This window comes from Drosophila bipectinata, chromosome XR (genome assembly GCF_030179905.1).
Source record: "Drosophila bipectinata strain 14024-0381.07 chromosome XR, DbipHiC1v2, whole genome shotgun sequence".
Taxonomy (NCBI): Eukaryota; Metazoa; Arthropoda; class Insecta; order Diptera; family Drosophilidae; genus Drosophila; species Drosophila bipectinata.
Window position 1 is genome coordinate 4,734,110 of NC_091735.1, and position 24,394 is coordinate 4,758,503.

The following is a 24,394-nucleotide window of genomic DNA, read 5'->3' on the forward strand; positions in this document are numbered from 1 at the left end:
CTTAATCTTTAATTAATTGGGTTTAATTATCCCGAAGCTGGAAAGGTGGAATTGAAACCGCGGCTCTATTCGATCAGAAGGTTGATAATTAAATTATTAATAATTTTCGATTATTAATTTTTTTAATAATTTTAATTGTTGAGTGGCTGAAAAGGTCACTTTAAACAAAACTGTCACTTCGCTCGAACGGAAATAATAATTAAATAAATTTTGGTGGTTGTTTATGTGAGGGGCCGTTGGGCCGCCGTTCAGCTGAACTTAAGAGCGCATCCGCGCTGAAAAACGCATTCGCGCTGAAGAGCGCACCTGCGTTGAAGAGCGCACCCGCGCTGAAGAGCTCATCCGCGCTGAAGAGCGCATCCGCGCGTGCTCCTTTATGCACTCTCGCTCTCTCGTCGGCCGTCCTCGATCGTCCGTTTATTCTTTTCTAAGTTAAGTTTAATCTCTTGTAAGCAGACAAATAAAGCTGAACGAGTTTTGAATTAACCACGACGCCCCGAGGGATGTGATTGTTTTATTGCAATGCTGCCACTGTGTCTTTGTTAATTTAAAGACTTCTTCATACCGTGCCTGGTGCCAGATCAGATCCCATTGATCACATTTAAAATTTATCTGAAAAACGCTTCATCACTGATGTAAACAAGAAACAAATTCCCAAAAATCAGGTAAAAAAGTCTTCATATACAGCATGACACCTTTGAGAATGGGTGGTTTATTCCAAATCAGATCTTATTGATAATTTCCAAAAAAAAACAGCTTAAAGCGGCTTCAAGATGGCCTGACACATTTGAAAAGGGCAAATCTGCTTTTATAGTTAGCTTTGCTTTGTATTGCAAAGTAATTGAGTGAGATACCAGTGGGTGAAGTTGCTGACTGGTTCTTAATCGATGACGTTGAATAAAGACTAGAGTACGTTAAAAAAATCTGATGCCTGATGCCAGATCAGATCTCATAGATAATTTACAAAAAACCGCTAAAAGCGGCTTCAAGATGGCCTGACACATTTGAGAAGGGCAAATCTTTTTTTATAGTTAGCCTTGCTTTGTATTGCAAAGTAATTGAGTGATGAAGCTTACTATTCTCTCCTTAAGAGCTACCAGTGGGTGAAGTTGCTGACTGGTTCCTTTAATTCGACAGATTTTTTGAACGTACTCCAGTTTTTATTCAACATCACCGATTATGTACCTTCGTTACTTCCTTGTGAATTTAAAGACTTCTTCATACGGTGCCTGATGCTAGATTAGATCTCATTGATTATATCCAACAAACAGCTTAAATCGGCTTCAAGATCGCATGACACATTAACGAAGGTCAAATTTGTTTCTAAAGTAATCCGTGCTTTGTATCGCAAAGTGATTAAGTGATGAAGCCAACTATTCTCTCTTTAGGAGCTACCAGTGGGTGAAGTTGCTGACTTTTTCCTCCAACTTGAGAGATTTTTTGAGCGTATTCCAGTCTTTATTCAACATCACCGATTACTGGGGATGTGATTGTTTCATTGCGTCTTTGTTGTTTTTTATACTTCCTCACACCGTGCCTGATGCCAGATCAGATCTCATTGATCCCATTTACAGTTTATCTGAAAAGCGCTTCATCACTGATGTAGACAAGAAACAAATTCCCAAAAATCAGTTAAAAAGTCTTCATATACAGCATAACACCTTTGAGAATGAAAGATCTGTTGCTATAGTTAGCAGATTTTTTGAACGTACTCCAGTCTTGATTTAGACTCGCCGAATAATAGGGATGTGTTTGTTTTATGGCAGTGTTTCCGATGTGCCTTCGTAATTCGTTTTTTGTTTTTTTAGGCTTCTTTATACCGTGTTTGATCTGAAAAGCGCTTCAGCACAAATGAAGAAAAAAATCACCTTCCCAAAAATCAGCCGAAAAATGCTTTAACAATGCAGGACACCTTTGAGACTGGAAAATCTGTTTCCATACAAAGTCTTGCGTTTCATTGCTGAGTATTTGGGGGATGGACCAAAGTATTCTTTTTTAAAGAGCTACCAGATGGTGAATCACCGATTATTGCCTAAGTAATTGTTTTATTGCATTGCTGCCACTCTATCTTCGTTACTTCTTTTTTAATTTAAGTACTTCTTCATACCGTGTCTGATGCCAAAACAGATCTCATTGATAATTCCCAAAAACACTGAAAATGGCTTCAAGAAAGCATGGCATCTTTAAGAATGGCAAACCTGTTTTTTTTAGTTAGCCTTCCTTTGTATTGCAAAGTGATTGAGTGATGGAGCTGACTTCTGACTTGTTCCTAAAATTCAGTGGGGGGCAAAACGCACACATGTTTAAAATTGTGTGGCTGCAAAAGATAATGAGATCAGAGCATTCACCGAACGAAAAAAACAAAGTATTTTTTGTTTCACATTTCGTTAATTCATAAGTTTGAATGCGCACTAAAAGTTTATGCTTCCCTGTTTTTATTTTCTATGGAGAAAACTGGTTCCAACCAAATTTCTCAGAAAAATGTTCTCATTGAAAACATTTTGATTTTTAAGTTTGGGTTGTCAAATGAGGAAAAATAGGAGCAAATGAGAGAGGTTCTAAAACAGAGGTCGGCACCCCAATACATTGATATGATTTTAACGCATTAGTGTTAGTAACGTATAGCAGAAAGTAGGCTTTTAGAATGACGTTTCACACATTTATACTGTGTGTGTGTGGCAGAGCTCGGGCAGAGAAATTTCCTATGCCCCCGAGATAGGGCCGTGCCGACCTCTGTTCTAAAACAAATTTGAGAGTGGTTACACTGTCAATGTGCCAGCAGCGCTGCGGTAGAATTTTCCACCTTATACATGCGTGCTATGAAAAATGAGAGTTTACCCACCCCTGCACTAATTCGACAAGTTTTTTTTAACGTTTTCAAGTTTTTATTTAGCATCACCGATTATTGGGGAGGTGACTGTTTTATTTCAGTGCTGCCACCGTGCCTTCGTTACTTATTTGTTGTTTAAAGAATTCTTCGTACCTTTTTTTATATCAGTTCAAGTCTCATTGATCCCAATCACAAATTATATCAGCACAGATATATACAATAAACAAATTCTCGAAAATTCGTATAGAGCATATTCAACACGGCATGACACCTTTGAGAATGGAAAATCTGTTTCCATAGTAAGCCTTGCTTTTTAATGCTGAGTAATTGAGTGATGGAGCTTACCTTTCTTCTTTTAAGAGCTACCAGTGGGTTAAGTTGCTGACTTTTTCTTCCAATTTGACATATTTGTTGAACGTACTCCAGTCTTTATTCAGAATCACCAAATAATTAGGGACGTGATTGTTTTATTGCACTGCTGCCTTTGTACTTTTGTTACTTTGATGTTTTAAAGAATTCTTCGTACCTTTTTTTATATCAGATCAGATCTGTTTGCTCCCATTCACAATTTATATCAGCACAGATGTAGAAAAGAAACAAATTCCCAAAATTTCGTTTTCGTCGGCTTCAACACGGCATGACACTTTTAAGATTGGCACTTTTGTTGCAATAATAAGCATTGCTTTGTATTGCAGAGTAATTGAGTGATAGAGCTTACTTTTCTGCCTTTAAGAGCTACCATTTTGTAAAGTTGCTGATTTCTTCCTACAAATCGACCGTTTTTTTTTTAACATACTCCAGTCTTTATGCAGATTCACCGATTATTGGGAACGTGATTGTTTTATTGCTCTGCTGCCACTGTAGCTTAGTTACTTCTTTGTTGTTTTACAGAATTCTTCGTACCTTTTCTTCATGGAGATCAGATCTAATTGATCTTAATCACAAATTATATCAGCACGGATGTAAACAATAAACAAATTCCCGAAAATTCGTATAGAGCATATTCAACACGGCATGACACCTTTATGAATGGAAAATTTGTTTCTTTAGATAACATTGCTTTGTATTGCTGAGTAATCGAGTCATGGAGCTTACTTTTCTCCCTTTAAGAGCTACCAGTGGGTTAAGTTGCTGACTTCTTCCTACAATTCGACCGATTTTTTGAACGTACTCCAGTCTTTATTCAGAATGACCGATAATTGGGAACGTGATTGTTTTATTGCACTGCTCCACTGTACCTTTGTTACTTCTTTGTAGTTTTAAAGTATTCTTTGTACCGTTTCTTATACAGTATAATTCGCTTCACTGCCTCGAGTCGATTGCAGTGATTTTGGAGGCAGCTATCTTAAAAAGGCAGCTAACGTAATTTTTATAAACTGTCTAAAATAGAATAAATTTGATCCATTTAAATGAATTTTATATAACATTGCAAATTGAAAGAATTAAGCTTGTAGTTCTTATATAACATTTGTTATACACATATTTATTTTTACATACTCTATGTATTATTTTTCTTGAAAAAACTCAGTAATTTTTGTTTGCACTGATGCCGATACAGATTCTTTTAAAAATTTATCTAAGGATGTAAGGCTTGGAAGAAATTCTTCGCATTTCTTTAGAATGCAAAGATGCTTTAGCAGTTTAATGGCTAAAAACCCTTCTTTAAGAGTGTGGCATTCCGGTTCTTCGTCTGCGTCGTCATCAGTTTGCTCAGTTTGATCTATATCGCTACCGTCTTCGTTATTTTTGGAAAATACCGAATGCACTATTTCTTCGTCTGTTAATTGACCATGACAAACAATGTCTTGATCAATAGTAGCATATTCATCCCAATTAATATGTTGTCCGCATTCCACCTTAACGGATTCATTATCATCAACGCTCGAACCCTAGATGGCGCAGTTAAGTTGGATGATATTCATAGAATAAGACAGTTAAATTCTGCCAAAACGAGGCACTTAAGTTCGAAAGGCAGCTAACTTGAATGCAGCAAACGTTATTAATTTCATACAAATGAGACCATAAATGCAGAAAAAATATAAATTAAGGCAGTTATCTTGACGATGCAGCTAAGCATCGAGGCAGCTAAGTGAATTATACTGTATCAGATAAGATCTCATTAATCGCAATCACAAATTATATCACCACAGATGTAGAAAAGAAACAATTTACCAAAAACTCGTTTAGAGCATATTCAACACGGCATAACACTTTTAAGAATGGCACATCTGTTGTTATAATTAGCATTGCGTTGTTTTGCAGAGTAATTGAGTGATGAAGCTTACTTTTCCCCCCTAAATAGCTTCCATTTGGTGAAGTTGCTGACTTCTTTCTACAATTCGACCGATTTTTTTAACGTTCTCCATTCTTTATTCAGAATCACCAATAATTGGGAACGTGATTGTTTTATTGCACTGCTGCCACTCAGATCTCAGATCTATTGATCTCAATCACAAATTATATCAGCACGGATGTAAACAATAAACAAATTCCCGAAAATTCGGATAAAGCATATTCAACACGGCATGACACCTTTATGAATGGAAAATTTGTTTCTTAAGATAACATTGCTTTGGATTGCTGAGTAATCGAGTCATGGAGCTTACTTTTCTCCAAGAAAGGGTAGGGGGTAGGCGGCGGTGAAAGGTGGTGAAAGAGAAAGCAAACAAGCTGCAGGCAGGCATTTAAACTCGAAACGGTTCAGTGGAAAATAAACCAACACGGATACTGGAACCAGCAGGGTGCTGGAAATTAAATATAAATTGTTCCAATTAACCCTGATTTAATGGCAAACTGTTTGAATTCTGACCCTGAATGGAGGATAAGGTAAGTAATAATGGAATTATTTTCCCCCAGATCTGTATCTGTATCTGTACATGTAAAATCTGAAAATCTGTTTCCATAGTAAGCCTTGCTTTGTATTGCTAAGTCATTGAGTGATGGAGCTAACTCTTCTCCCATTAAAAACTAGCAGAGGGTGAAGTTGCTGACTTCCTTCTACAATTCGACCGATTTGTTGAACGTACTCCAGTCTTTATTCAGAATCACCGATTATTGGGAACGTGAATTTTTTATTGAATTGCTGTCGATGTACCTTCGTTACTTCTTGTTAATTTAAAGAATTTTTCGTACCTTTTCTTATATCAGATCAGATCTCATTGATCCCAATCACAAATTATATCAGCACAGACGTAGGCAATAAACAAATTCCCGAAAATTCGTATAAAGCATATTCAACACGACATGACACCTTTAAGAATAGAAAATTTGTTTCCATAGTAAGCCTTTCTTTGTATTGCTAAGTGATTGAGTGATGGAGCTAACTCTTCTCCCTTTAAAAACTATCAGGGGCTGACTTCTTCCTACAATTCGACCGATTTTTTGAACATACTCCAGTCTAATCAGAATAACGGATAGTTGGGAACGTGATTGTTTTATTGCACTGCTGCCATTGTACCTTCGTTACTTCTTTGTTATTTTAAAGAATTTTTCATACCTTTTCTTATGTCAGATCAGATCTAATTGATCCCAATCACAAATTATATCAGCACAAACGTAGACAATAAACAAATTCCCGAAAATTCACATCTTTTGCTATAGAAAGCAATTTCTTGAATTTTTTTTTTTTGTTTGTTGTCGCGGTCTTTAAGTTTGTGGAAATGGCTTGTGCACCAATAAGAGCATCAGCTAACATTTCTGCATCCATCATAAAGCATTGAGGCCCAGACGACCGAGGGGCGCTCGAGAAACGATTTGTTAGTAAATATCAAGCTATTTGTAATTTATTTAGCTAGGAGGAGTTAGAAAGGAAAGAAATGTTATAGAGTTGAGACCATTGTAGTTCAAACATAATACCCTAAAAGGGTCATGCAGTGCATATGTCGAACTACAATGGTTTCGAGTCCTTCTGTTAGGAATGTTAAATTTTAAGCGTGTTAGTATTTGCTGGCTATCTACATCCCCGTTAATAAGGTTATGCAGAAAGACTACACCGAGCATTGTCCTACGATTTGTTAAGCTAGGTAAGTTTATAAGTAAAAGTCTGCTACTGTAAGAAGGAAGATGAAGATTTGCATCCTAGTATAGACCTCTAAGTGCGAATATTAAAAAATTCTTTTGCACGAATTCTATGCGGTACTTATGTACTCCATATTGGGGACTCCAGACACATGAACCGTACTCCAGGACGCACCAAAGAAATAAATAATGTTTTGGTTATGTATGGGTCATTAAATTCTTTTGACCACCTTTTGATAAAACCAATGACTCCTTTAGCCTTATTAACCGTTAAGGAAATATTAAATATTAAATAAATAAGGAAAATTTAAGTTTAATGTCTAAAAGGACGCCGAGATCATTAACCTGAGTTAATTTGAGTTAACCCGAGTTAATTTGAGTTAACCTGAGGGCAGGACAATAAATAGATAAATTCTTGCATTTTGATCCATTAAGTATTAAATCATTAGCTAAACACCATTTTTGAAAGTTATCAAGGTCAGACTGAAGACTGCATTGGGCAGAGATGGATTTGTACTGAAGACAAAAATCATCTGCATACATAAGAACTAGAGAGTTCGTTAAAGCAGGGGGCAAGTCGTTTATAAAAAGCGTAAATAATAACGGGCCAAGATGGCTACCTTGAGGGACGCCAGATGTAGCACGGACCAGACGGGACTATATGTTTTTAAGAAAGACTTTTTGTGTCCTTCCATCTAAGTAGCTGGAGATCCACGTTAAGAGGTCTATAGGAAAACCCAGCATATTCAGTTTACTCAAAAAGAGTGAGTGATTAACTGAATCAAATGCTTTGCTGAAGTCTGTGTAAATAACATCGGTTTGATATCCCTTACAAAAGCCATCTTTGACAAAGGATGTCAACTCCAGTAAATTTCTGGTGGCTTAATGAAGCCATGCTGACAGGATAATCAAAGAGCAAAGGTGTAGCAAATGAGGGGTAATTAATTTTTCAAATAATTTTGGAATTGCCGACAACTTAGAGATGCCTCTGTAGTTGGCAGCATCGGACTTTTTCCCTTTTTTATGTAGGGGAATTATGAAGGATTCCTTCCACTTAAAGGGAAAATCGAGGTTTCCAAAGATAAGTTGAAAAGTCTTAGAAAAGGCTTGCACAAAGCCCTGGCACGGTGTTTTAGCACACAGCCTGGTACTCCATCGGGGCCTGGCGAATAAATGGGTTTGACCCTTAGAAGATCAGATATTAAGTTGTTCTCAAAGAAAAACGGACTGAAAATAAGATTTGCTGCTTGAATGTTATATTCGTAAGGCTTATCTGTCAATTTAGGCGGAGAATAAGTTGTTTGAAAAAATTCGGCGAATAGATCGGCAATGGCCTGATCAGAGGTCGCAGAGGAATTTTCAAACGTAAGCAGGGGTGAAAAAGATACGTGTTTACGCTTAGTGTTTACAAAATTATAAAACTGCTTTGGATCCTGAGTAAATTGTATCCGGCAGCGGTGAGTATAATTCCTGTAACATTCAGCGTTATGCACGGTAAAATTTGACTGAGCTAGTAGATATCTTGAAAAATCAATTCTACTGCAGGTTTTTTTATGTCTAAGTAAAAGCTTATTTTTACTATTTTTTAGGTTAGTGAGGCACCTTGTAAACCAAGGAGGATTTGTTGAAGCGGACGGATATTTCCATGGCACACATGAGTCAAAAAATTTATTTAAAGTACAATAACATTTTTCTTGGGACACGTTAAGATTAGTGCATGCCAGAATATCGTACCATTCATAAGTATCGATAAGGCTATTAAGTTTATGAAAATCAGCATTACGGAAACAGCGAATCTTATTTACCACGCGTGGAGACATCTGATCGATACCAGGAATGATTTCGATTGATACCTTTAGCGTGGGGTGATATGGATCCTCTGGGGTTGAAAGGGCAAAAGCTCTAAAAAGAATGGTGCCATCAGGGTCAGATAGACAACAAAAGTCTATAAGCCGAACTTATTTCAAACATGGTTGATTTGACTTAGAAACATGCCCGAGGTGAAGTCATGTTGCGTGATAAGTGACAAAGATCATCTAGACCACTTTAATTCGGGGATATTGAAGTCGCCCACCGCTACGAGTTGGTCACGATCCATCATAAGATTAAAGACGTATCGAATAGCGGACAAATGCTGCCAATATGTGGGCGGTTCAGACATAGGCTGTATATATGAACATGTATAAAGATTTCACGGAGTGATTTTAACGCAAATAAATTCTATGTCACCAAACTTGGGATTTCACCTCTTCAGAAGCAAGAGTGGAGTCTACCGAAATGAGGACTCTACCTCCCCTTCGCTGAGGTTGATCCCGTCTAAAAGTGGTGTTCTTACTTGAAAAAACTTCGGAGCTAAAGATCTCCGGCTTTAACCAAGTTTCTGTAAAGGCTATATGGGATGCAAAGAAAGAACTATCAGAATAAAGTTTGGGGAGTTTGCTACATAGCCCCCTAGTATTCTGATAAGTAAGTGTTAGTGACGATACTAGTTTTTTGGGTTAGTGGACGAAGAAGAGGTGGAAGGTTGGTCAGTGGTTCTGATATCGGGTAGTTTAACTCCCACTGGTTTTATAACTTTTTTCTTCACGGAACGAGGCTGATGTTCTTGGATGAAAATATTTTCTGGCCAAAAACTGGGTGAAAAAATCGTCTTGAACATCAGCGCGAGCACACCAATCTTGAAAGAAGACGTGCGTCGTATATAATTATATTAAAATTTAGCTATGTCCTCCACCTTTATATCGGCTTTTGTTTTGGCTTTGATATAAGCCGAGATATCAATCTCCGAAGTCCCAGGGGCAAGACGAGAAACAATCACGTCGCCAAATATTAGTGATTCTGAATAAAGACTGGAGTACGTTCAAAAAAAGGATTGCTGATTGATTGATTGATGGAGCTTACTTTTCTCCCTTTAAGAGCTACCATTTGGTGAAGTTGCTGACTTCTTCCTACAATTTGACCGATTTTTTAAACGTATTCCAGTCTTTATTCGACATCACCGATTATTAGGGATGTGATTGTTTTATTGCGGTGCTGCCACTGTACCTTCGTTACTTCATTGTCTTTAAATTAGACTCCTTCATACCTTGCCTGATGCCAGATCAGATCTCATTGATCCCAATCACAATTTATATCAGCACAGATGTAGGCAAGAATAAAATTTCCAAAAATTTGTTTAAGGCGGCTTCAACATGACACCTTTGAGAATGGAAAATATATTTCCATAGTCAGCCTTGCTTTTTATACTCTTACAGAGGGTATTATAATTTTGTCCAAAAGTGTGCAACGCAGTGAAGGAGACATCTCCGACCCTATAAAATATATATATTCTTGATCAAGATCACTTCCTGAGTTGATTTGAGCATGTCCGTCTGTCCGTCTGTCTGTCTGTTTCTACGCGAACTAGTTTCTTCATTTTAAAGCTATCGACTTGAAACTTTGCACACACCCTTCTTTCCTTTGCACGCAGTATATAAGTCGGAACGGCCCGGATCGACCGACTATATCCTATAGCTGCCATATAACTGATTGATCGGAAATGGTATAACTTTGGTGTTTTTAGAGTTAGAGAGTTCAAATTTGACATGAGAGCTTTTTACACCCTTGTAGAGGGTATTATAATTTTGTCCAAAATTGTGCAACGCAGTGAAGGAGACATCTCCGACCCTATAAAGTATATATATTATATATATATTCTTGATCAGGATCACCTCCTGAGTTGATATGAGCATGTCCGTCTGTCCGTCTGTCTGTCTGTCCGTCTGTCTGTTTCTACGCAAACTAGTCTCTCAGTTTTAGAGCTATCGACTTGAAACTTTGCACACACCCTTCTTTCCTTTGCACGCTGTATATAAGTCGGAACGGCCGGGATCGGCCGACTATATTCTATAGCTGCCATATAGCTGATTGATCGGAAATGGTATAACTTTGGTGTTCTTTGAGTTAGAGACATCAAATTTGACATGGAAGCTATTTTTGGCAAACCATTACGATATGTCAAATATGACCCAACTTTCGTGTTTTTGAAGATAGAAAGCTGGAACTCAGTACAGATTATATTTTTGGTCAGTTGATCCAACCTACCAAATTTCATTAGGAACGGCCGACTATATACTATAGCTGCCATATAACTGAACGATCGGAAATGGTATTTGGTAGAAATATCAACTTTCGTATTTTTGAAGATAGAAGCTTGGGACTTTTTTTTAGATTTTTTATTGTAATTAATTGGTTTTATTATGATGTAATCATAAGGATCGGCCAACTATATCCGATGTTTGCGATATATATCCGGTTTTAACTGCAAGGGTATATCAACTTCGGCTCCGCCCAAAGTTAGCTTTGCTTTCTTGTTTTTGGTAAAACATGCCAAATTTCATAAGGATCGGAAATAAACCAACTTTCGTGTTTTTGAAGATAGAAAGCTGGAATTTAGTACAGATTCTATTTTTCAAGTTGATTGTTGATCCAAGTTGACAAGTTGTCAGTTGACCCTCCTACCAAATTTCATAAGGATCGGCCGACTATATCCTATAGCTGCCATATAACTGAACGATCGGAATTGACCCAACTTTTGTGTTTTTGAAGATAGAAAGCTGGATTTTGGTACAGATTATATTTTTGGTCAGTTAATCCGACCTACCAAATTTTATAACGACCGGCTGACTATATCTTATAGCTGCCATATAACTGAACGATCGGAAATGGTTTTTGGTAGAAATACCAACTTTGGTATTTTTGAAGATAGAAGTTTGGGACTTTTTTAGATTTTATATTATTATAAATTGGGTTATTTTATCATATTCTCATAAGGATTGGCCAACTATATCCGATGTTTGCGATATATATCCCGTTTTAACTGCAAGTGTATATCAAGCTTTACTTTTATCTTTACTTTCTTTTTTTTTTTGCAGTACTGAAACCGTGCCTTCGTTACTTTTTTGTTGATTTACCGAATTCTTCATACCTTGCCTGATGCCAGAACATACTTTTGTGTTTTCTTTTGTATATAAAAATGTTTTTTAATTGTATATATTTTTACATTTCAGGCAGCAACATGAATGTTTACAACATCATTCTTTGGAATCTACTTGTGAGGAGGATCACAACTATTTTACAACACAAGAAGAGAAAAGCATATCTGGAACTTTATCTTGCGTTCTGCCCCTGAATATGAAAGTCGAATCTCCAAATAATGTTTCGACCTTGTTGAGAAATAGTTCGATTGATGGACTTATATCATATAAGCGAGTACGCCGTCCTGAGGCATCTTTAGCTCAAGCTGCCAAATACATTTCAAAGGGCCGAACATTTCAAACTGTCAGCAATATGTTCAATATACCGGTCTCAACTATTCGTTTTTATATGGCTCGAAAAGGTATTCTTCCAAAACGCAAACGTGGACGAGGAGCTTCACATGTCAGCAATGTTGCTATCCCATCCCACGCTGAGATATCTCAACACAATCAAGTTTTTTCCGATTCTGTTCTAAAGGAAGAATCTACAAATTCAATTCTACAACAGTCTACAAACAGTAAAAAGTACACCAAATTCACAATCTTTTGAAATAGATAAAGCTTTGATCACTCCACATGTAAAGTAATATGAATGCTTTTGAGGCTAACAGCTATAAATTTAAAATTGTCTTCAATTAAATAAATGTTAGCTAATATTATAAGTAAAAATACATTTTATAGAAACGATTGCAGTTTTGTGAGATTATCTTATGGATACTTTTAAATAAATATTTTATTTTTGTTTCATTGTAGGGAGGTTGGAAAAGATTTTTAGGAAAAGATTTTGGTTGCTGCCCGCCAACGGCAACCTCCAACTCAAACGATCAAGTTTTCAAAACATGTTCAAAATTTTCGGCCAAGTTTAAGAGAATCCACTGAAACATCACAAGATTATGTCTACAGAATGTTAGCGACAGAAAGAAAAAGTATGGTACACGATGCTTATATTTGCAATCACATTATCAACGGTCTCAACGACTTTTAATGATTTTGGCATACGTGGCCCACAAAGAAGTTAAATGTTATCCAACCGGCACGATAAAGAAACGGGATAATTAAAACAGCTTCAAGAAAAGATGGAACTATCTATCAAGTGTTTCAACTGCCAAAAAGTACTCTAGATGTACTCTCTACTCATTGCAATCATACTACGCACAATTGAAATGCCTGCCTCGAAAATACAGGACCTTAAACAAACAAAAAAAAAACCAACTGCCGTTTCGGGCTTCTTTAAGCCACTTTCAGTAAATGATAACGACACTGTAGCGTTCTTTGCCCGCGGTAGTACTAGGACATTTATCCACAAGCCATTGTCGCAACTAATATAATTGACAAATTTATTTGTGCAGTCAAATTGTATTGTGGAAAACCAACTATTATCGCAAGATATTTTTCTAAGTAAAAATATATTGTGCGGCTACGTATATAAACTTTCAATAGAAGACAACCAGTATTTCATCGAAAACATCCGTCAGATCACACGTGATCCACATCAATCAACCCTCGAAGCCACAGAAATCGAAAAAAATGTAAGCAAGAACTCTTCTTGCTTTTCCAATAAAACGAGTGAGTTTGGAAAATGTTCCCTAAAAATATGTGTTAGCTTTGAGCTTCCCGAAAACGACATTATTCGCCCTTTTAATTCAGCGTATGCCTCTGGAATCGTTATAGTTTGGAAAAAGAATGAAGGATATTGTATGTGTTGATTACCGGCGCTTAAATAGTATAACCTTTAAAATGTTTTTTCCTATGCGTAGCCTTGAGAAACGGTGTAGCCCAACTTGATGGTAATGCATTCTTTACCCAATTTTGTCTACGTATGAGTTACCATCAAATTGAAGTCAGGGAATCGTCTAGAAAGTACACGGCATTTGTCACGCCCGACGGACACTATGAATACAACCGTATCCCTTTTTAACTCGTCAATGCCCCTGTGGTCTTTCAGTTTCTAGTGAATCGGATCATTAAACGTATGACCCCGTTGAAGTACTAGCGTAGATGAAAGACACTCGCGTCTAGATAAAATCGGAACCAATAAACTGCAAACCCTACAAGTATATTGACATTATATGATTTTTTAGACCACCGTGAGGTCCACACTGACGTTTGTGCCGTAGGAATTACGGGCGTCCTTCTGCAATCTCACGAAAGTAAGGATTGACATCTAGGTGACTATAATATCCTAGACCTAAAGTGACTTAACATTGATAATTCACGATTTCACCACGGGCATGTCATGTCACTCGGTCAAATTCAGCACGTAAATTGTTAACTTTTTTTGGAAAACTTCGACTCTTTCCCCTAATTGGAAGGAATCTTTCATAATTCCCTTGCATAAAAAAGGGAAAAATCCGATTGGACGCATCTCTAAATTTTCAGCAATTCCTAAGTTATTTGAAAAATGAATCTTCAACAGGCAGACAGACAGACAAACAGGTAAGCAGAGAGACAGTCAGACTGTCTACCCTGAGGAGCCAAATCATCCGACTCTTAAGATTTTAATCGAAACTAATACTTCTATCGAACTTAAGGCTGACTTTATGAAACTAAATACCTTATTTCTTGAAAGGCGTTTCTTCGATCTTCTGGCATGTGACGATATAAATATCGGCATACATAAATTTTAATAAACTTAAAATTTGTTCTTTGACTCCTGCGTGCCGTCCGTGTCAAAAATATCCATGTAAATATCCGTCCGTGTTAACATCTTAGCCTTGGAAAATTAGGCATCTATTAAATTAAAAGAACATTAAAATTAGCTCGGTTTAATTTCAACGTGCCTAACGCAGAATTTTATAAGACCTATATTTGCCGCTGCAGGATTCAGTTAACTTAGGAATCGAAGCCGTTTCATAACTTTGAAATACCGATCAGACAATTTTCACAATCAGACAATCGATCAGACAATTTTCACACAACGTGTGACTTATAATAGCCAGCTTGGCTTAGCTTTACACTTATAACAGCCAAGCAGCCAACCATATTTTTTTTCATTTTTTTCTACAAGTAGCTTGTTATCGGATCTTCCTAAGGTTAAGCCCGTTTATTCGTCAGGCCCCCTTGGAGTATAAGTTCTGAAAAACTTCTTCTGTGTAAACCTCTCCTTAAACTGTTCAACCCATCTCCAAGGGGCCTTTACCCCGTTTAGCTTCAGGCCCCCCCGTTCAGGCCCCCTTGGAGTATAAGTTCTGAAAAACTTCTTCTGTGTAAACCTCTCCTTAAACTGTTCAACCCATCTCCAAGGGGCCTTTACCCCGTTTAGCTCATGCTAAACTATGCAAACCCCATATGGAGGGAGTCCATTATCAATTTTTGATAACATTTATGCCATTCTTGCTTGTATTGATACGTATTTATATTGAATAAGAATGAATGAGACACAACAATGAGATGCATGGAAGATAGAAATTTTATAATGCTTAGACACGTAATAATATTATTTCGTAGCTCAAGTATGTATAAGTTCTTTCCTACATATATGCAGTATGTTGTATTTTTTAGAGCGAGTGTTGCCCCAGTTTTTTCCTGTTTCAGATTTTGTTGATAACACTACTGCTCTTGATATCGCGAGTAGAAAAATTCGTACATTTGCTGAAGAAAAAGAAGGCCCCCGCGTATATAAAAAGTTTTATCGAAGGCTATCAAGGAAATTTTGTCAAAAATCTTGGTGAGAGAAGAAAGCAAGGCTAAGAAAAGCTTTGACACGTACCAGCTGAAAAGCACCAAGGCCCTACTGGCAAGGCCCTGAGTGGTAATATAGGGTATCGAACCCGATGTTACCGCAACGGAAATAAAAACCGCCGTTAAAGAAAAGAGCTTCGCCGCCATGAATTTTATAAACATTCTAAACAAAGACAAAAAGCTACATTGCCTCTTCAAGGTCGTGTTCGAGTCAGAACGCAGATCGTTAAAAAAAAAAACTCCGCTCAATGCACTAGAAACAAGGAAGACAATACCGTGATGATATGTGGAAACTTCAGAGGGAACCATACCGTGAACTGAAGAGGATGTCTCAAATGAAAAATCGCATGCGACAAATGACACTATTCGGTCTTTAAAACACCACTAACGGCTTCTCTTATGCCAATGTTCTACGGTCTGGGGTGGAAAATCATTGCTACAGGTGGAAAAGAATCTTACAAGAAAATACAACTCTGAAATAATATGCAGTGTATAGCATTGTAGATTGTAATCTACCGCACAGATCATCCGGATGGTAAAGCCCACGTCGAAACCCGACTTCTATTCAGAGAACGCATCGTTTTATAGCCGCACTAGACTACAATGCCAAATATACGCACTACGTGATCCCTAAACGTCTCGTAACTCCCAAAGGGAGGAAATTGTACCATGAATTATAAATGTGAGAAATAAACTGGATTATGTTTCTTCAGGAAGCCCCACATACTGGCCAGCAGACCTACGAAATCTTCCAGACCTTATTGAATTTGCGCTGACAAAAAATATACCTCGCCATCTAATACAAAGCAATATCCAAAGCAATATCGGACTCATCATCCGAACACTCTTCAGCCTGACGTCGTCAAAAACTAACAGGCTTTAATACAAAAAATACATGAGTGCCCATATCGAACTTTCCCCAGAGCTTAAGGGGGAAAATACAATTAAAAATTTATTTTTTTCAAAAATTTTTTTTTGTCCTAATGTACTCTAAATATGTCTAGGAATAAGCCTTTAAAAGCATAAAGCCGTCCGGTACTTATTTTCCAAGTAATACGCAATTTAGTGAGTGCGTGTCAGTGGTAAACTTTAGTGAGTGGTAAACTTTAAACGCTTCTACTGAAAAGTCGTGTTTTCAAAGTCGCCGTGCAATGTACAGGTCAGAGATTTCATTTTAATCGAATGCGGTTTTTTGCTTTATATTTGAAATTAAATTCTCCACAACATGAATGAAAGGATTTTTCATATTTATTTGTTATAACATGTTTTTTTGACGAACAAAGTCGAAAAAAGTGTGTTTTTTTTAAACATTTTTTTCAGTTTCAAATTTTTTCATGGAAAAACCCTTTTTTTACATATGAAATAATTCATGTTGTGCGCTGTACCTCTAAGTTTAATGCCCAGTTGTTGTTTTTTGTTTTAGACGTGATCCTGGGCCTGGAGACTGCACGGCGCAAAGTTTATCCCCCAAAACACGACTCTACATTATTGATCATAAATGGGCTTAATTACAATATTTTTCGAAAAACTTGACTGATTTTCATTGCCCAATAATTTCCTAATAACATGCAAAAAGAATCGCTAAGATTCATTCAATTCCCTACTTGCAATCCACTCCCAAAGATAGGCCTCATTTTAGGCCTTTTAATTGTATTTCCCCCCTTAATATGGACACCGACTAAACTACGAGCGCCCTGGAAGAAGTACTCGTTGCGGAAGCTAAAAGCTCTACTCCTCACGGAAACGAAGTAGACCCAAACAAATTCTACAAACCCAAGCAGCGAATCGAACAGCTCGTGCGAAAATAGAGGCGCACGCGCCGTGATTGGCAAAACAACAGATCACAAGCCTCGTAGAGCAACGCCTTAAGAAAGAAAACCCAATTAATCGACCAAGCTCTTAAACAACAGGAAGAAAATGCACAGCTGCGGTACATCCAGAATCTTGCAGCAAAAAATAAAATGTATTCCATGTGGATGGCCCGATAAGAAAATCTTCGAGATGCTGGGCTCGCAGCGACAATGACAGAGCTAAAATATTTGAGACTTCGGAGATGCGTAGCTCCTAAGTCTCTTCCAGACAAACCTTGCCTACCTAAAGTCTTTTTCGAGGCTCCCGGTGATGAACTACTAAAAGCCTAAAAAGTCTCCCGGTGATGATCTACTCACTTCATAGATGTTAATCAAACTTGCGCTATTGACCCTCAATGTAAATGTCTAAATAAACCCTCAATGTCTGTAAACTTTTCAATAAAACCATTAATCTTGGCTATTTCTAAAAAAGATGGAAGAAATTCATTAATAGAATGATACCAAAGCCCGTAAAAGGCCACATAGGTCCGTCGTACAGAACAATAAGCATTCTATCTACTTTGTCTTAATTGTTCAAAAAATGCCCGGTAACTGTTGACTGTTAAATTCTATCCCAGCTTATTCCCGATGTTATTCTGATTACATCGAGAAAGTAAACAGAATAACATCAGAAATTATATATATTTAACATAAATATATCAGCGTTTTTCAAGCTTCCGACAGAGTTTGACTTAATGGACTTAAACACAATACTAAAACGCGTTTGCACATACACATATAAAGCTACTTGAGTCGCACCTCTACAATAGGGTGCGAAAGATGCTCAGTGAGATGAAACGCAGCAACTTTGGGCGGCTACATTGAAGCTGGAGTTCTACAAGGAAGCATACTCGGACTTTGTCTATATATTTTGTATACTGCTAATATTCCTACTAACAACGTTAACGTTCGCCAACGATACCGCGATCCTAGTCGCTGCTGATGCCCAATCTGAGAAACAAACCAACTCGCTAATCATCTTATGGTAGAGGAAAGGTGGCTGTGTGACTGGCTTATTAAAATAAGCAAAGAAAAGTGTAAAAATGTGTTCTTTACATGTATCCATAATAGACAAACATGCTCTCGAGCTAACGAAGATACGTTCCTTGGTGTCCACCTCGATGGACGATTAACCTGGCGTAAGCACCACGAATGAAAGAAGATAAACATAAAATTAATACCTATCAGACCCCTATGGACCAAAACTCACGATCGCCACTGTTCCTGTACTACAAGATCCTATTTTTTATTTCAGTACTAAAGCTTCCAGCTGTGGAGCAACGCGAGCAGCAGCAATGGGGACATCACACAGCAACATCAGACATCATCCCCGGGGCACCATGGTATTTTTCTAATGAAAGTATTTACCGGGACCTAGGCATCCTCGCAGTAAAAGTCGCAATTCAGAATAAAAAGTTTCCTCAAACAAAAACTTTCTTCAAACTCAAATTCTCTTTCTCGGGAATTGACTCGGATCCCGCAATCGACGCAACGAGCGCCCAACCCAGCAATCAATTGGGTTGCGTGGAAGGATTGGACACGATATGCGATCAAATCTTTATGTTTTTCCTTTGGCATGCTGTATTCGAGTTCTGGTAAGATGGAGAAGACGAGATATTTGGAGTAAGAGTTTAGGTTGACTCCAGCGTATTTTTGAAAAATTATTTCATTGTATCTAGTTGTATCTTTAATCGAAGAGTTAACGTTCTTAGAAAAAGTTGAACAACAGAAAGCATTGCCAATGTCAAACGAACCGCGAAATACTCTATAAATTTGTTTAATTGTGTCTCAGGTTGTTAATCCGATTCCCAAAAAAAAGGTAATATTACGCCATATTTTTTTTTTTTATGTAGTGCTAATATGGAATGAGTTTGCTAATATCAGTGGCGGATACAAAGGGGGCGATCGCCTCCCCACTCCAAGGTGGGGTTGATTATTAACCAAGGAACAACGCGCATTTCGCAAATGGCTTATTATCTAAAATTTACCATCTGCAATTATAAAATGACGTTTAACGATTTATCAATGTTTCAAATACATAATTTCACAATAATTGAACTTGTACGCAAAAAAAATTGACTCTCAGCAGACAAATTAGTTGAAATTAACTCTGAGAATCGAGTCGTTGGTTTCCAAGTTGAATTTACCAGAGATGACAGCTAAAACAAATCGCTACTTCGAAGTGAAGATGTCGTGACTGGCACCAGGGTTTGCATTTACTAGTCCGTAGCAGCGAGATGCATAGAAATATTGATCTGCTGTCACTTTTCCGAGAGCGGGAGCGGAGCCGTAGCAGAAAAATGAAAATTGTCTGCTCTGCTCTGCTCCGAGCTTTAATAGCGAGAAGTTTAAAGCTATAGCTATAGCAATAGCAGAAAAAAAATATTCTGTGCTTCTCGTAGCCGTAGCCAAAAATCTAGAGCGAGAGCAGAGCAGTGCAAAAAACATTTTTGTATGTGCTACTGCACTATCGTAGTTTTGTTTTTGTTTTTTCACCTGATTTTTATGCACCGTCACTGTGTGACCACTTTCTTTACCTCCTTTCTTCCTTACCCACTTTCTTTACCCTTGTAAGAATGATAAGAAGAAAACCAAGACAACTGGCTCGTTAAATGCAAAACATGTTTTCGAATGTAAGCGGAGCCGTAGCAGAAAAATGAAAATTGTCTGCTCTGCTCTGCTCCGAGCTTTAAGAGCGAGAAGTTTAAAGCTATAGCTCTAGCAATAGCAGAAAAAAATATTCTGTGCTCCCCGTAGCCGTAGCCAAAAATCTAGAGCGAGAGCAGAGCAGTGCAAAAAATATTTTTGTATGTGCTACTGCACTATCGTAGTTTTGTTTTTGCTTTTTTATGCGCTGTCACTGTGTGACCACTTTCATTACCTCCTTTCTTCCTTACCCACTTTCTTTACCCTTGTAAGAATGATTTTTAGGTAATAACAAATATTAATAAGTAATAATATTTAATATTTAATTAATTCAGAAACAACAAATAAATATTGATAACTCCTAATTAAATCAAAATTAACAAATTAAGCTATTCTAAATTTATTTAGTAAATATTTAATCGTCGTCTTCAAATAAACTAAAGTTGTCGATCGCATTATCTAAGAGTGTTGCGTTTAGGCGAACAAGGAATATATTTTCTAATGTGTCGTGGCTTAAACGATTTCACGACTGTAAATCACATTAATACAAATTTGCATTTACGAATAGCGTTAGAATTTTAGTTATATATATGTTCCTTAGATATCGAATGAGGTTATGAATAAGACACTTAATAAGACACTGAATAATACAAAACACTTATGTACAATGTACAATGTGTTTTGAATAAAACTAAAGTATCACTTTATTGTTTGAAACCGCGTATAACTATTTGCCACCTGCTACTATTTGCCACCTGCTACTATTTGCCAACAAGAAAGGAAAGCTAACTTCAAAGGAGCCAAAGTTTATACACCCTTGCAGTTAAAACCGGATATATATCGCAAACATCGGATATAGTTGACCGATCCTTATAAGATTATCATAATAAAACCAATTCATTACAATAAAATATCTAAAAAAAGTGTCAAGCTTCTATCTTCAAAAATACCAAAGTTTGTATTTCTACCAAATACCATTTCGGATCGATCAGTTATATGACAGCTATAAGATATAGTCGACCGATCGTTATGAAATTTGGTAGGTCGGGTTTTTGTAGGTTTGGTAGGTTATCTGACCAAAAATATAATCTGTACTAAGTTCCAGCTTTCTATATTCAAAAACAAGAAAGTTGGGTCATTTCCGATCGTTCAGTTATATGGCTATAGGATATAGTCTGCCGGTCCTTTTGAAATTTGACTTGAAAAACTTCCCAGTTATCTAGTTTATCTAGATTAGTTGTTATCTAGTTTATCTAGTTTAGTTGGAGGAGTTTGTTTAATTACAGACTTAAAACGGCTTTGCCAGAAAAGAGTTGTGGGTGGAATGGTCGGCTTTTTGGCTGTATCTGTATACTACATCTTATATCTTATGCCATTGGGGGTGAGAAAGCCACACAGTGGGCTCCAAGCGTTGATTTCTCCTTCAAGGGAATGCAAGGGACTATTTGAATATTTAACCATGCTAACCGGCCCTGGAAAGCTCGGCTAGCAGTCGGGCAGTTTCAGCAGCATTCTCCGGTGAGCAGCGATCGAAAGGCGTAAAGACACCTTCGAGGTGTTCGGCGAAAGCGTTGGCCCTGTCCATATTCGATCTGCACCAACTGCCATCGGTTCTTTGTACAGGTAGGATCATTTTCAGTGGCTGTCTGATAAAGATGGTGACTCGCCATAAGTTAAGTTGAGGGTCGCCTGGCTCGAGTTGTTCGATGAACCAGTCAAAAGCCTGCTTTCTTAATTTCTTTGTAGCGGACAATAAAATCCGGACACCTAAGTACTTGCACTAAATGTGAACTTTACATTAGTGTGGTAGGAGCGCGTGTTTTTATACCGAGCTGAAATTTTTTCGTTATAGCCGGAATGTATTTAGGTTTCATGATCTTAGAGCATTTTTTTTTTACAAGGGGCCTTGTAAGGCCTTATTGGCCTTACAATAGAAAATCTTAAGCTTCAGAGGAATAAGCGCTAACGTTGGACTTATTAAGTCTTCTTTCAGGGATTTCCTATTTTGAGAAGACCAGAACTCTAAAGCATTTGCCAGGATCAGGAAAGAAAAAGAAGGCCAACTACCACATGAATCGAATCCTCGAATCCAAATCAGCAAAACATGTAAGAAGTAAGTTTTTCCAGTCGAAAGGAGTCAAAATAAGCACACCAACCATTCGAAGGAATATTGAGGAGGCAGGACTTCATGGCCGGCGAACAGCGAAAAACCCAGTCTTGACCGCAAAAATGCTCCAGAAGGCTACAGTGGGTCAAAATGCACGAATCTTGGACTGTACATGATTGGCGAAACGTCATTTTTTGTAACGACACAAAAATAATCCATTTGACTTACAATAGTATGAGCTAGGTGCGCCCCAAACTCGACAAACGCTTCACAAATAATTGCTTACGGCGAAAGGTCAAGAAAGGAGCATGCCGAATGGACCGGGGATGTTTTTCTTACTATGGCGTTGGTGATCTGGCATTTATTGATGGAACTGTGAATGCTGAAAAGTTCCAAGGTGTGCTGAATCGTCACCTTCTACCCTCAATGAAGGAGCATCTTTCTCGTGCCCCAAATATAGTCTTTCAAGTCGACTCAGGTCCTTGCTATCGTGCAAAAGAAAAAGGATATATTTTTTTTGAATTCTTTAAGGATTTGCTTAAACGATAATTAAAGTTTTGAATTCCTAGTATTTTTTTTTTATTTTAGGTTATAAATTATTTTCAAAAAAATCTAATATCAACATTAGACTGGCCAGGCAGTAGTCCTGATTTCTATCCGATTCAAAATCGTCGGCCTATTTGAAAAGTTAAACTACATACTTTCCTCTCTTCCTCTTAAGCAAACGGTCGTGTTTTTTTGGGCACACTGCGTAAATGATAAATATTGGTAAACCGGTGTTTACTTACTTGTGAATCTATTGAGAATCTTAAGTTTTGAGAATCTTAACCTAACCCGTATCGCTTCGCGAGTGCTGTGGTGTATTTGGAGAAGAATTAATAATTTTTCTAAATTCAATTCCAAGCATAGCTCAGCTCTGCTTCTTCCCCGTCTTATCTATATTTTTGCACTTTTCCTTTGCGCTCTCCAAAGCTCCCGCTTCGTCTTCCTATTTGCCACAGCGGTTCAAGGTATAGTGTTTTTTAACTTTTAATTTATTAATTTTGTTTGTTATTAATTAAAAATATGAAATTTAAACTTGTCTGCTATGAAGTCTTGTAACAAGACAATTTCCTCATCCCAGTCTACCATCCATTGCTGGCTATGTAAAAACGTCGTGCACGCCAAGTATGCCGGGTTCACTGCCTCAAGGGGCCCATCCACAGGCGAGCATGTTCGACGAACATGTTCGCCTACTTCAATTTCATTAAAATTTAAATTTAAATTTCATTCAATTTAACTAGAGCCAACATTCGTGCGAACATCATTTTTCGATAAAACTGTCAAATATTTTCAAACTGTCAACATGTCCACGGACAACGACAGCGGCACTGTAATTGCACTTATGGCAATAAGTATTTGCTTAGAAAAAAAGAAAAAACAAAATGAAGCGAAAAAAAGGAAGCACAGTATGTGGATGAAGGAATGGTATGCAAAGCGGATAAAATTCACACATACGAAGCTTTTAAAGGAGTTGCATGAAACGTCTCCTATAGTCAACTCCTATGAATTGACTTTCTTCTTAACGGTTTCTAGTGTGGCGTGCTCATCGAACTCTTTATATTTTTTGAGTAGAACTTCCCATGCATTATTACGCGATTGCTTATTTTTATATGCATCGCTTTTGGCGTGCCATAGCGCAGGCTCATTTTTTAGGCTATCAATAAAATCTAGCAGGAATGTTTTGTTCATTTTGCTCTACAAAAACGTTTTTCCAACTGACGTTCGTGCCAACATTGCCATCCATTTACGAACATGTTGTTGCCAACATTGTCAAAATAGAACGATTTCAATTCCATTCGAACATTTTGACGAACACAAAATTTGACAACGAACACTACCATCCACAGGAAAAATTTCGTCGAGCACAACATGTTCGTCGAACATGCTCGCCTGTGGATGGGCCCCTTCAGTCTCGGATGCCATTTCCCGTAGGTCTGGGATACATTATTGTTGTGAAAATTGTCGTGCTGTGCAAGGCGATATGAGGTCGTTCATGAGACAGACCAAAAATGGATTTAAAGAGCTGATCACAGGTTTTCGTAAAATCAATGAACAGCTCTGTGCGCTGGACACTCAGTTTAGTGGCCTTCAGCTGCTAAATGAGTCCCCTAAGCCTAAGAAATCCGCTGTTTCTAATCCGCCTCAGCCTGCTCTGCCGACATTAATGCAGCCGCTTATATCTCTGGCCACCCCAAGGGCTACAACT

At 37.6% G+C, this 24,394-nt stretch overlaps 1 protein-coding gene across 4 annotated transcripts in view; it reads left to right on the plus strand.

The window, feature by feature from the left end:
* Positions 1–12,474, plus strand: part of LOC108128214 (uncharacterized) — a 215,426-nt gene extending 202,952 nt beyond the window's left edge. For all 4 annotated transcript variants that reach the window (XM_043211220.2, XM_070282939.1, XM_070282937.1 and 1 more), the window contains one exon: positions 11,896–12,474. In XM_043211220.2, the coding sequence (XP_043067155.1) occupies positions 11,896–12,412 (517 nt within the window). In that variant the 3' untranslated portion in view covers positions 12,413–12,474. The remainder of the gene's footprint in view (positions 1–11,895) is intronic.
* The last annotated feature ends 11,920 nt before the right edge of the window (positions 12,475–24,394 follow it).